The sequence below is a fragment of the Vipera berus genome (genome assembly GCF_964194415.1).
Source record: "Vipera berus genome assembly, chromosome: 8".
Taxonomy (NCBI): Eukaryota; Metazoa; Chordata; class Lepidosauria; order Squamata; family Viperidae; genus Vipera; species Vipera berus.
The window spans coordinates 15,925,624-15,939,133 of record NC_138211.1 but is presented as its reverse complement, the minus strand read 5'-3'; the positions used below and the strand labels follow the sequence as shown (position 1 = coordinate 15,939,133).

General features: G+C 40.9%; 1 protein-coding gene across 1 annotated transcript in view; it reads left to right on the top strand.

The window, feature by feature from the left end:
• The window catches only part of DOCK5 (dedicator of cytokinesis 5), a 107,443-nt gene that overhangs the window by 63,828 nt on the left and 30,105 nt on the right, over window positions 1-13,510 (top strand). The window contains exons 25-31 of the mRNA XM_081334055.1: window positions 786-892; window positions 1,368-1,504; window positions 2,533-2,628; window positions 3,528-3,626; window positions 10,917-11,011; window positions 11,494-11,572; window positions 13,264-13,364. Coding sequence (XP_081190181.1) covers window positions 786-892; window positions 1,368-1,504; window positions 2,533-2,628; window positions 3,528-3,626; window positions 10,917-11,011; window positions 11,494-11,572; window positions 13,264-13,364 — 714 coding nt within the window. The remainder of the gene's footprint in view (window positions 1-785; window positions 893-1,367; window positions 1,505-2,532; window positions 2,629-3,527; window positions 3,627-10,916; window positions 11,012-11,493; window positions 11,573-13,263; window positions 13,365-13,510) is intronic.

Sequence of the window (13,510 nt, the reverse complement as noted above, 5' to 3'; positions counted from 1 at the left end):
TGAGAAGGTCCTCCCTGTGGGAGCGCACAGGACGATGGAAAGATGATGCCGGCAGCAGGTGTTCCCTTAGATAGTCCGGACCCAAGCCATTTAGGGCTTTATAGGTCATTACAGCACCTTGATATCAAATTAAATGAGTTGCTGCAAAAAGCTCACAATAATGGTTGCACCGTATTGCATTTTTCTTTTCTGACTGGAGGGGATTGGCACAAAGTTTTGGAAATGGGAAAATAAGATTAACCCATGATGTTTGGTTAAGGAATCCCTATGAACAAGGGCATCCATAGGGAGAGAAACAAATGACAAGTGCACCATGACATCATGGTGCAAATGATACAACTTACATATTTTGGCCACCAAATGAGAAGAGAGGACTCTTTGGACAAGACCCTGATGTTGGGAAAGATTAAAGGCAAAAGGAAAAGGGGATGGCAGAAAATGAGATGGTTAAATAGTGTCATCAACACAATGAATATGAATTTGGGCAAATGCTGGAGGACAGGGGATCTGGTGTGCTATGGTCCATGAGGTCGCTAAGAGTCAGACTTAGTGACTGAACAACAACAACAACCTATTTACATCAGGTATCATGACATGATTACTTAATTTCACCGTTTGTGTGACAATACCATGATGCATATGTTATTCCATTACATTACCCTGGAGAGTTATTTTACAGGTGTGTCGGGGGGCTGCTTTCTAAAACTATAGAGTAAACCAGTTAATTCCAAAATATTAATGGAATAAAGTATTCTTTCTACCCCCTTTCCCTGAATCTATTTCAGTGTCCTTTTTAGCAAATTTATTCAAAGCATCCCTGATAATCAGCTTGTCCGTCAGAAGCTCAATTGTATGACCAAGATTGTGGACAGTGACCTCTTTCGTCAGTCTGGTGAGTTAGGTCTTGTTCTCTTTTTCCTCTTTCTCGTTCTCATTTTCAGTGTACCAACGGTGTACTGAACCCACAAAATGCCAATTGCTCTACAAAACTCAGTGGAGCAAGCTCATGTCATAAAGGCATCTTCTACCATGGGCCCTAGATAAGCCAGTGTAGGCAGCTGAAGTCTGTGGCGCTCCTGACTGACACTTGAAGATTGCACTCTTTCCTTGTCTGTTTACCTGGCACTCTAAGTGGTGTAAGTGGAGGAGCAAATATAGCTTTCCATATCATTAGGATGTTCAGAATTACAACTCTGTACCTTTTGGAGATCTACGTTTTTCCTCTATTCCTGATTTAGGGACAAAATGTTGATTCTGTTTTTGGAGTTGTTTTTTTTTTAAAAAATGGAAATCAATACCTGACTCATTTCAAGCACAGTCAGATGTGTTGACTCGTTTCTATATTTTTTCTTCATTCTGTGTCCCAGAATGCCGTGACATTCTTCTCCCCCTGCTGGTAGACCAGCTAAGTGGACAACTGGATGATAATTCTCACAAACCGGACCATGAAGCCTGCTCACAGTTGCTTAGCAATATTCTTGAGGTACTTGATAGGAAAGAGGTGGTAAGTACCTGTTTTTTGCTTCCATCCTACAACTTTGTAGAGCAGCTGCTTTGGAAATTAAAATGAACTGTTGCAGGATGGATGGATGGATGGATGGATGGATGGATGGATGGATGGATGGATGTGGTTTAATTTTAATAAAAACTGAACCAGTCTGTGCTTCTTCCAGATGTACTGCTGACTTCTAGTTTGCAGCTCTAGTCTTTTCAGATGTATATTTTTCACATCAAAATATACATAAGGTTGACATATTACTTTCCAAGGAAAAGCTATGTCTATGTCATGAAGGGTATTTGATATTTTTAGTCTGTTGCTTCAGCAGGCAGTTTTTATCAGAAGGATAGCACAGATATAAGTGTTTTTAAAAACCCTCTCCGCCACTCCACAATTTTGACTGTCATTGCTTCTCTCTCTTTTTTAATTTCAGCATTTACAAAAAAAAATCAATTCAAGAAACATAAAGCTTTCTCATGTAACAGATAGTTTAGATATGATGTTTTGAGGCAGGCTTTTGAACTCTGAAAATTGTACGGAACTGAAAATTGAAAGAGGACTCTGTTAAAAAATTTAGTAGCAAGGGAAAGGTTAGACAAGATGGCAAACAGCTGGAATATGTTTACATATAATCATACAATTATATATCTTCTCTCACTGTGTAGCTCCCTAGTCAATGCGGGGGGGGAAGTCTATAGAATATTCAGAAAAGACAAAAATAACCAAAATTAAGCACAGAGTAATTTGGTCTCAATGACACCACAAGAGTTTTATAGGCTATCCTGGGGAAAAATCTTGTTCTGAAAAGAATTCATCATGGAATAGAGAAGGATTTGTTTGCCAAATTGGGAATGGCAAAGAAAGAGACATACAGAGAAGGGAATTTCTCCCTTGCCTTTTCAATCTAATTGCATAAAATGTGGGGGGTAATCTTGCAGCCCTAGAACTTTGACAGAACCTCTTGTGACAAGGTTGTAAAAATCCTTGTGATAGGATCCCATCTCCCTTGCTTTCCATTTCTTTGGTTCCTTCAGGGTCCAACGGCAGATCACATCCAGTTGATAATGGAGCGACTTCTGAGGAGGATAAACCGGACCGTGATTGGAATGGGAAGACAATCTACTCACATTGTGAGAGCAATTTCCTACATTCTTCTGTGCTCGATTTATTGTCTCACGACTTTGGGGGTACATGTCCCTTGTTTGGAGACTTCTCATAGGAGTCCACCCATAGATTCTTCAGATGAGCTGGCACATTAGAGAGGGGTCTTTCTTCCACCCCTTGACACTTGATGGTCAATCTATCAAATGGCACAGAGGCATTGCCTTTTCCCCAGGCCTAAACATGAGGATTTTTTTACATAGACCAGAGATGGAAGACCTTCTTTATCTCATCTTCTTCCTTCATTGCCTGGAGGCAACAGAAGGGAAGATAGACACTGTCATCACATTTCTGGAATGAGCGGGACCAAAATCCTGTGGTGTTTTTTCCTTTTGTTGGAAAAACAAAAGTTAGAAAATAATTGTAACTTTTTAAAAAAAGAATATATTGATATATAGGGTCAGCTACTAGAGTCCCAGCGGTGTCAATCTGCCGGCCTGCGGGCTGGATGCATCATCCCAAAACCACACCCACTCTATTGCCGGCAATCGAGAAAAAGCTATGATACGTTGCGCAACGTCACGTGAGGTCACGGGTTTAACAAGTCTGTACTAGACAGTTGTAGTTGAATATTTTATAGCTGAATATTTTGTCTCCTACCCAAGCATGTCTTCTGTGGGCATTGAACACTAACCTCTCAAGACTGATTATCTTATAAATCACTAAAGGTCCCCATCCTAAATTTCAAAAGGGCCAACTAGTTGCCTTTTAAGAAACCCACAAGAACAATCTTAAAGTATACATCTTCTCCAAGGTTCATGAATGTATTTATTTAGCATATTCCATAACATACATAGACTTATAATATATTTAAGGCTCATGGAAAGCATAACTAAAAAAGGATGTTTTTTCCCCATCTTGTTTCCAGGGTAGCTTTGTATCCTGCATGACAGCCATCTTAAGACAGATGGATGATTCCCATTATAATTACTACATCAGCACTTTCAAAACCAGACAGGATCTTATTGTAAGTCTGATTGAAATTTTTATTATTAGGGTTCGTCGTACAATCAGCCAGATGTTCAAACTGGATTTGCCATTTTTATCCACCTATTGAGTCCTTCCCAAGGACCTGGGATAGGCAGATGCTGCTTGACAGTGTTAAAATAACGTCAGAGAATGAAATCTGTTCCAAGTGAAGCTGCTTTTTGCTGTTGACTGATGGTGATTTTGTCAATGCTGATGGCATTTAAGTGGTGCTTCAGATGGTTTGGGATCGAATCCAAGGTGCCTAATTACTATTGGTGCTTTCTTTATTATGATTATTAGCATTTGTTTATTTTTGGTCATATAGACAGTAGACAGGCACGTTTATGATATGAATCCCAAAGAGCAGAAAAACTCTTGAATGCATCGCATCTTCTTAGGAAGTTCAGATTCAGTTGCAAAACAAAGTCCTCTCTGGTTGCTTGCATTGCTTCATATGTAATGAGAAATCCTTAATTCCATCTCAAAAGGATCCAAAAAGGAGGGCTACAAGGTGGGTCTTTCTCCTACATTGAGTTGAACTGCTATCTGCCACTCTTGGATTTGCCGGAAACTATATACTGTCATGAAATCCGTTCCCTGCATTTCTGATCCTTTATCTCCTTCTGTTCGTTGACATTGTAGTTCCCTAATTTATCTCCAAGGTGATTGCGAAGAAAGCCTAGCAGATTTTGAGATAACTTGAGGTCTGCCCTTGGATGATTAACACCAGTATAGCTAAGGACAATTTAGGATTGTCTTGCTCAGTGCTTTTTTTTTTGGGGGGGGGGAAAGTTGCCGGAATTCATGCACAGCTCCGGCTCCAGTCGAAACCCTTTATGGAACGAGGCCTTTTGCAAGCCTCCGGAGTTCATATCCATGGCCGCAGAGCAATTTTGCACCCCCCTCCCCCCCAGTGGCCTGATCCGGGCTCCTGAGGCCTTTTACAAGCCTCCGGAGCTGATATCCATGGCCGCAGAGCAATTTTGCGGCCCCCCAGAGGCCTGATCCGGGCTCCAGAGGCCTTTTCCAGGCTTGCAAAAGGCCTCTGGATCCTAGATCGGCCGTGGGAGGAGGGTACAAAATCACTCTGCAGCCATTGATCTGGGTGGCAGGGGCTTTTTCCAGGCCTCCGGAGCTTGGATTGGGCTGCTGGGGGTCCACAAAATCGCTATGCAGCCATACCTGTACTCCTGCTGGCAGCTTAGAAGGAACGGGTTCTTCCATTAAAAAAAAAAAGGTGCCGGAAGCCCATTCTATGACAAAAAAGGCCCTGATATTGGTTATATGTTGGGAATGAAATGAAGGCAGAGAAAAATAGGAGAAAAATGACTGAATGGAAGTAGTGCATCCCCAGGGCATGTATGAGCCTTGATTAGGGGCAAATCTTATAGAAGAGCAGTTGTAGACCTCCACAACAGTCAAATGGAGCCCTGGTGGCACAGTGGTTAGAATGCAGTACTGCAGGCTGTTGGAATAGATTTATGAATCTGATGTAATCCAGATTTCCTTTGTTACTTCAGGGGAGATACTTGGTGGCCCACTGGCAGAACACCAACTTTATATGCAGGTTCAGTTCCTAGTGCTTCTGGCTGAAAGTGATGGGATGGATTCCTTCCCTCAGTCTATTTCTATTGCAATCAGAACTTTAAGCACTGGGTGTGCTCAGTTGGGTGGGGGGGTGGTCTTTCTTCCTCCTTATTCTGCTCTTGGGGATACTGTGAATCTGCATTTGGCTGACTTGAGGCTTGAATAACTAAGGCCAATTTTGTAACAGGGAAGAATTTGTAACCATTGCCCAGCACAGCAGTTGGTGGAGCCTGGCATTTGTTTAACTTGCTCTTAAGAAGAAGCGGAATTGTGATGTTCTTTGCTATGGAGTTTTGCCAAGATGTATTTTTTTTTTTAAGCCTCTGTATGGCACTTTGGGAAGCCGGCAATGGTGAACTCTTGGGATGGGCTTCCAGAAATGCCAATTTTGTATACGTGCACGTACGTGGGCACATGTGTGTGTTAGTGTGTTTAAGTAAAACGATTTGCAACCAAGTCCTCGGGCCCCTCAGATTGTATAAGATATGTCTTTTGAGGTTTTCATTCCGAAATTTGCACAGCCAGGGATTGTGTTACTCAAAAGCGTCTTTGATGTGGATGCTCCTATTCACGACTGAGACGAGTTAACTTTGGAAGAGATGCCAGGAGTTGGGTTTATGCAGTCATCTTGAAAGATGACCCTTTGCTGTTCGTGTGGGCTCAGATGTCACTTCCAACCTCACACATAGTTCTCTTGTAAGCAGCCTTTCCTAACTTCAGTAGCTACTCATATCACTCTCTGACTGGTAATCCCAAAGATGCTTTTTCAAGAGACAACTGGACTTTGTGGTTTTTTTCTGGAACATGTTTCGCTTCTCATCCCAAAAGCTTCTTTAATTGTGACTGAATGATACACAATAGAAGGATGAATATTCCTTGCAGTCATCTGGTCATTAGCATTCTTTCTGAGAGTCGTTGAGGCCACTTGGAGGTTTATCGGTGCCCTCAGGGTCACCTGAATAGTGGAAATAGGTGTGTAACCTTCTTGGAACTGCTGAAAGGACAGTGTTGTAAACAGGAATATAAAGGAATACAAATCCTTCCATTCTCCAGCATTGATCAGAACTGAAGAAGCTTCTTGGATGAGAAGCAAAACGTTTTCAAGGAAAAAAAAAACCAAAGAAAGTTCAGTTGCCTTTTGAAAAAGTACTTTTGGGACAACCATGACTGAATGACTGAGAATCACTGATTGGTAAATGATGGCAGCAGTGCTCCAGTACACACGGAGGGTCCTTGGCTGTGAAAAGCTTGAGATACCAATACATCAAAGGATAGGCAACACGACAATAGTTTTTCTGTTCTTCCTTGCCTTTTTTTTTCTTCAAAAAAGAAAGAAATATTGCATGTGAAATATGTACCTTTGAGCATGATGTTGATTTCCAAGTATAAGCATTTGTTCGGTGCCCATAGGAATTCTTAGATCATTAAAATGTCAGGGGACCAACATAATGCTTAATTTTCGGTTTGTGTTTATTTTGAACTAAGCCTTCTTAACAGCAATGAATCAGGATAGTAAGACAGCATATTCGGATCTAGGAAATGTGACAAGTAGCCAGTTGACGAGTCCCATCATCACAGTTATTTGGTAAATGTGCCCACCATGTATTCTGATGTGGGAGAGGGAATGAAAGATTTGAATAATAAGATCTGAAGACTAAAGGCACATTTTGCTTTGTCTTCCCAAAGGCACAGTCTAGTAGCTATGTGAATTGATGCAGAGCCCTTTTTGGATTCTCTTGGGAAAATGTGATGAAATATTAATCTGAATAATCAATACATTATATCTATGTATAAAACAAATGGATGTTTTCATTCTGGCCTTTGTGGTCCAGACATCATATCTGCTTAGCAATTTGGGGTAATGTCATTAAGCTGGTCATTCTTAGCTTGATGGTGCCTCCCATCTTTTCAACTAGAATTATATCATTTAAGGGATGATTTAATTATGCTTGATCCTATTTTCTTTAGCAGATAGCCATAGCCATGTCTCCTTCTGTAGTCTTTCAGTCATGCCCAGCTATGTATCTTGCTGTACTTTTCATATGAAAATGACCTTTTATGTGGCATTCTTAGCTATAATGTCTGAGGTTGTCTTGGCTGTTCCTGCTTGATCTCATAAAGTCTTGTTTATTTGAAGGCCCTTGAAAATTTGAAATGAAATCCATATAAATATCTCCTGCCATCCCAAAAAGTGCACTTTAATGATAAGGCTGGCCACCTATCCCTTGCATTAAATGCTTGAGTGTAGTTAATGTATCCGTTGTAGGATTTATTTTTGCTCTGACCTTGAAAATAGCTAGAAAATAGTGCATTGGAATGGAAATCGTTCTTTCAGCCTACAAGGGATTTTGTCAATAGGAGAAGGTCCAAAAATTAAAATGGTGACTGCTATTAAAGGTAGCCCTTGACTTATGACTGCTTACTTCTTAGTGACCTTTTGAAGTGGGTTCTTTTGACCTGGAATTGAAGTTCTGATGGCTGACTGCCTCCATTGTCGTGTGACCGCAGTCCAGGCACTCAGCACACAAGTTGCATTGTGACTGTTTGCAGCATCCTGCTGTCACATGCATTTTAAGACAGCTTTGCCAAAAACAATGACATTTACTTCTGGTTTTCAGCAAAAGCGCTGTCAGACCTGCCACCACCTAAACCTCTAAATAGAAATGATCCTTGACTCCATTGGTTGAGAAAGGCATAGTTTTATTAATGTATGGCACTATTTCATACATTGCGAAGCACAAGCAAGCATAAGGTGGCAACTGACAAGCATGCCCATAGCAAACAATTGCCCCCTTAATGACTGCAGTGTTCACTTAGCAACCACTGCAGAAAAGGTCATAGTATCATCATGACCCGCGTTACGACAGTCACAAATCACAAGCATCATGGGCAGGCTCCATTACAGTCGTAACCTGAGGACTGTATGTGATCAAATCCCTTTCTTCATATGATGTATGCACAAGGCATATTAAAAAGATATGGCTTCAATCCCATGGTTACATCTCAATATTTTTCACCATCTTCCAGTTTGTAGACCCTTCTTAATTGCACTCCATAAAAAGGCATGATAAAGGAGACCAGCAAAGTAAAATAACTATTTTTTTTAAAAAAAAATAACCCTTGCTACAATGATACAGAAATATTTAAGGGGAAAAAATCTAGTATGATTAGACTTTGGACTCTTAAGTCCTAATTGCAAGGATAAAAGTTCCAACTTCAGGTTGCCAAGAGGGTGAGGCCATTCTGGATTTCACAGCAAAACCTAAATCTGTCATTCTCTCTAGAAGCAGCTCTGAAAGAAAAACGCCAGTAGCACATTTGGAGAGAGGACCTGTTTTTCATGGGATTCTGGCAGAGAGGAGAAAGTGTAAACAAGCCCTTTCCTTGACAACAAAAGGAAATGATTATCTGATTTTCAGTAATTCTAGAACTGCTATTTGCAACACTAATTTGCTTTAGTGTTGAAGACATCAGCTTAGAAACCAGGAGACAGTGAATTCTAGTCCCACCTTTGGCACAAAGCCAGCTGAGTGACCATGGACCAGCCACTTCCTCTCAGCCCTAGGAAGGAGGCAATGGCAAAGTGCTTCTGAAAAACAGAATAACATAGGAACCTTGGAGGTCTTCTAGCCCAACCCCCTGGAAACGGGAAACCCTGTGCCTTCTCTCCCCCCCTCCACTTAAGCAGGAGAACCTATACCATCTCAGACAAGTGACTGTCTAGCCCAGGGGTAGGCAACCTTGGCTCTTTTATGACTCATGGACTTCAACTCCCAGAATTCCTGAGCCAGCCAAGCTGGCTCAGGAATTCTGGGAGTTGAAGTCCATGAGTCATAAAAGAGCCGAGGTTGCCTACCCCTGGTCTAGCCTCTTCTTAAAAACCTCCAGTGATGGAGCGCCCACGATTTCTGGAGGCAAGCTGTTCCACTGGTTGATTGTCCTCACTGTTAGGAACTTTCTCCTTAATTCCAGGTTGCTTCTCTCTTTGTTCAGTTTCCAACCATTGTGCTTTCTGGTGCTTTGGAAAAGGAAATCACTGAGAATTGGACATGATTAAAGAGAAGAAAAAAACAAACGTTAGGTTCATTGAAAGGCAAACAAGGAAAATGGAAACAAATATTAAAACAATACCTAACTGTCTAGATATGTAGTGTTTGTATGTGTGTCTAGCCATGAATTAAAAAAAGGTGAAAAAGAAAAAAAATCATAGCATGATGGAGAAAAAGAGGATATTGTTTAAGGGTTAGTCTAAGACTATTTAGGGCAAGCTTTGAGTTCATTTTCACTCATGAAACCCAGAGTAACTTTAGGCCAGCCTCTGCCGTACATATACATAGATAGCTCTCATAGTTATGGGATTTGGGGGGGGGCATTTTTATAGGACTGAGCATACTATCTTGGTATAAACGTCTTGTTGTCAGCTGCGAAGTCGTGTCCGACCCAATGTTCCTCCAGGCCTTCCTGTCCTCTACCATCTTCTGGAGTCCATTTAAGCTCACGCCTACTGCTTCAGTGACTCCATCCAGCCACCTCATTCACTGTCATCTCCTTCCTCTCTTGCCCTCAATCTTTCCCAGCATTAGGCTCTTCTCCAGTGAGTCCTTCCTTCTCATTAGGTGGCCAAAGTATTTGAGTTTTAGCTTCAGGATCTGGCCTTCTAAAGAGCAGTCAGGGTTGATCTCCTCTAGGACTGACCGGTTTGAACACCTTGCAGTCCAAGGGACTCGCAGGAGTCTTCTCCAGCACCATAGTTCAAAGGCCTCAATTCTTTGTTGTTCAGCCTTTCTTATGGTCCAACTTTCACTGCCATAAATTGCAACTGGGAAGACCATAGCCTTGACTATACGCACTTTTGTTGACAGGGTGATGTCTCTGCATTTTAGTGTGCTGTCTAGCTTTGCCATGGCTTTCCTCCCCAGGAGCAAGCGTCTTTTAATTTCTTGGCTGCAGTCCCCATCTGCGGTGATCTTGGAGCCCAGGAAAATAAAATCTGTCACTACCTCCATTTCTTCCCCATCTATTTGCCAGGAATTGAGAGGGCCGGATGCCATTATCTTGGTTTTCTTAATGTTAAGTTTCAACCCAACTTTTGCATTCTCCTTCTTCACCCGCAACAAGAGGCTCTTTAGTTCTTCTTCACTTTCTGCCATTAGAGTGGTATCATCTGCATTAGTATAAACTATCTTGGTATATTTAAAAGTAAGCATATCTTTGGGGGGAAACCTGGTTGTTGGACAGTATTTCTTATAGTTTCTTTTCTTTTTTTTCTTGAGTGTAGTATTGAGGCATCAAGTGCAATCTGGTCTAAGATGAGATTCCCACTTGCCATTGAAGTAGTAAAACTTTGGGTTTGACTCCAAAAAATAGGTAGGGCCCAACTGAAACTAAAGTCAGGTTTAATTGAGTTGCTGACATGTGCATTTAAAAAGTTTCCTCTTGTACCACTTTTAAGAAAAAGTTTTTATTGGCAATGCTAGGAGGTAGAGGGTGGGGAACACACGAAGCCATCATAGCCTGGTGATCTCTGGAAGGATTGGGAAGACAGTTCCAAGAATTCCCAGTTAGTATAGCCAATTCTGGGAAGTAAGAGTCCAAGAACATCTGGAGAACATTATATTTGGAAGGCTGATCTATAAGCTTCTCAAGGCTAATATAAATCTGGGTCACTCTCCTTCATTCTGATTTGTTACCTTCCCCATAGGATTTTCTGATGGAAACTTTCATCATGTTTAAAGACCTAATTGGGAAAAATGTCTATGCAAGTGACTGGATGGTGATGAATATGATGCAGAGCAGGTAAAAAAAAGTCTTATTATCTGTAACCCAGAATATTATTTTTCCTCCAATTCTTTGGGTTTTCTTCCATATTTTTTAGCACAATGTATCAAATCAATGGCCATTTGTTTCAGGATTCTTGAAGTCTGGTCTGGATTAAAAATAAATGTGATTGAGAGAATCTCTTCTGCATTGCTCAGCTATTCATGGTTGTTTTATTTCTCCATCTTTAGTAGCTTGCTAACTTGTAAATTCTCTTGACTGTGGTTGCTTAGAACCTTCTAAATCAAAACCTTTCAGTTTGAGAATACAGACATATGTATGGAAATTGGCACCGTTGCTTTATGAGCAGTAAAAATACAAATTACGCCAAAGAACTTGTGAATGCACAGCAGGCACTTCCTGCGGTTTCACAGGGATGAGGAGGCCTTTTAGGCTCTGCCTCTTTCCCAAGCTGATTTTTCTTTTTTTTAATGGCTTTTTTTCCCCCTGCATTTTTCCAGAATTTTCCTCCGAGCCATAAATCAGTATGCCTCTGTGCTCAACCGTTTCTTTTTGGATCAGGCAAGCTTTGAGCTCCAGGTAAGGGAAGACATCATCTCTCTTTAATCACATAGGGCCTGGTGGTTATCTGGGAGGTGAGTCTTTATAGTTTGCCAAATTTGTAAAAAAAACAGACATCCTCGTTAATTGAAATAAGAAAGCACATTTTTTAATTTAAAAAAAAACTATCAAATTCGAGAATTTGCTTGGAGAAGTCGAGAGATAGCCGAGGGTTCCTCTTTAACATTTATAAGGCATCAGAAATCATGGTAGGTGGGGCCATATAACATGTCAGATTTTCTTCTCCCTTAAACACTGAAACACTTAAGGCATTCCTTTGTCTCTTAGCTACAGTGCATTGAAATCTTATTCTACACATAGACCTTGACTTACAATTGTAATGGAGTTTCCCCATCGGTAGTGATAAGTCATGAAAGTCATAAATCAGATCACTTACGTGACTGATCTTTTTTTTTTTTTGCAGCAGTTGTTAAGCGTTAAAATGAATCAATGCTTTGTTAGGGACCGATTTTGCCAAAATGCCCATTTTTTTGGCCAAACCACCATACAATGTGGTCATTTGACCACGGGACACTGCAAACAGCTGTAAATGCAGGCTGATGGCTGAGCATTCAGTGTGCAGACACATGACTACATTGGGAGGGGTGGCATCAGAAGCTTTGGAACCTCATTGTAAGTACCCCCCAAGTGTGGTTTGTTGTAACTTTGAATAGTCACTATGTGACTGGTTATAAGTTGAATACTACCTATAGAGCGGATGTCCCCAACCTTTTAGGCACCAGGGACCAGTTTTGTGGAGAAAAGTTTTTCCGCGGACCAGAGAGTGCATGGCTTTGTGTGCTGCCTGCATCCTGTGGATGGGGCTTTGCTTGTTTGTGCGGACTGGTTGTTGGCATGCTGCGGCCCGAAACCAGCCCACGGACTGGGGATTGGGGACCCCTGCTGTAGAGCATCTGGGTAGTTCTCACCTCATATTAACAATTGCATTATGATTACAGTGATTGGAGAGAAGAAAAAACGTTTCAGAAGATTCCATAAAACACTTGGATTTCAGATTGCTTATCTCCGATTTAGGCCAATGCAGATTGTGTCAAGATCATTCTTACATGCTTCAAGGCGTAGTGAATAATTAAAACCCTAGTGTAGGAGAAAGAGAAGCAGCGACTAAAGTTCTTAGGTTCCCACAAGTGGCTTAAGTCCAACCCCTCTTGAATTTTGTTAATTCTTATCTAGCACCAATTTAATACTGACCATTAGTCAACTAGATCCTTGTATATAGGCATGAGAAATATATCAGCTTAAGTGGAACTTAACAAGTGCTCCTGTATCTTCCTGCCTGACACCTGGTTGTCAAATTCAGTGTTTTTTCTTCTAGGATACCTTGCCTCTCCAATAATTGTAAGAGCAGAGGAGTCGATATGTAATATCTGGGCTGATGGACATATCGCACTAAACTAAAATTTGTTGAATACATCATAGTTTGTTGAGTTCAACCATTGCTTAACATATTACATGAAGTCAGTCCTTAAAGATTCAGAAGCACATTTAGATCCAGCAGTCCAAGAACTTTTCAAGTTCTTGTTGGAGCAGATGTTTTGAGAGTATACATTTTAATGACTCTCCTATCTTACATGTCATTGTATGATTTCATCTTATTTTACGATTAGTGTGATCTGATTTCTGTCTCTCTCTCCTCTATACTCCCATAGTTATGGAATAATTACTTCCATTTGGCAGTAGCCTTTCTTACTCATGAATCCCTTCAACTGGAGACTTTCTCCCAGGCTAAACGGAACAAGATAATGAAAAAGTAAGTCTTCACCTGAGTTTTTATTTTTACTTAAGTTCTCCCACCACATATAAGTAAGCATTTTAATTACTTCCATGCCATCACATTTTCCTAAATGATTGATACTAAAATCTGAAGGGTGGGTATATCTAAAAACATGCATTGCT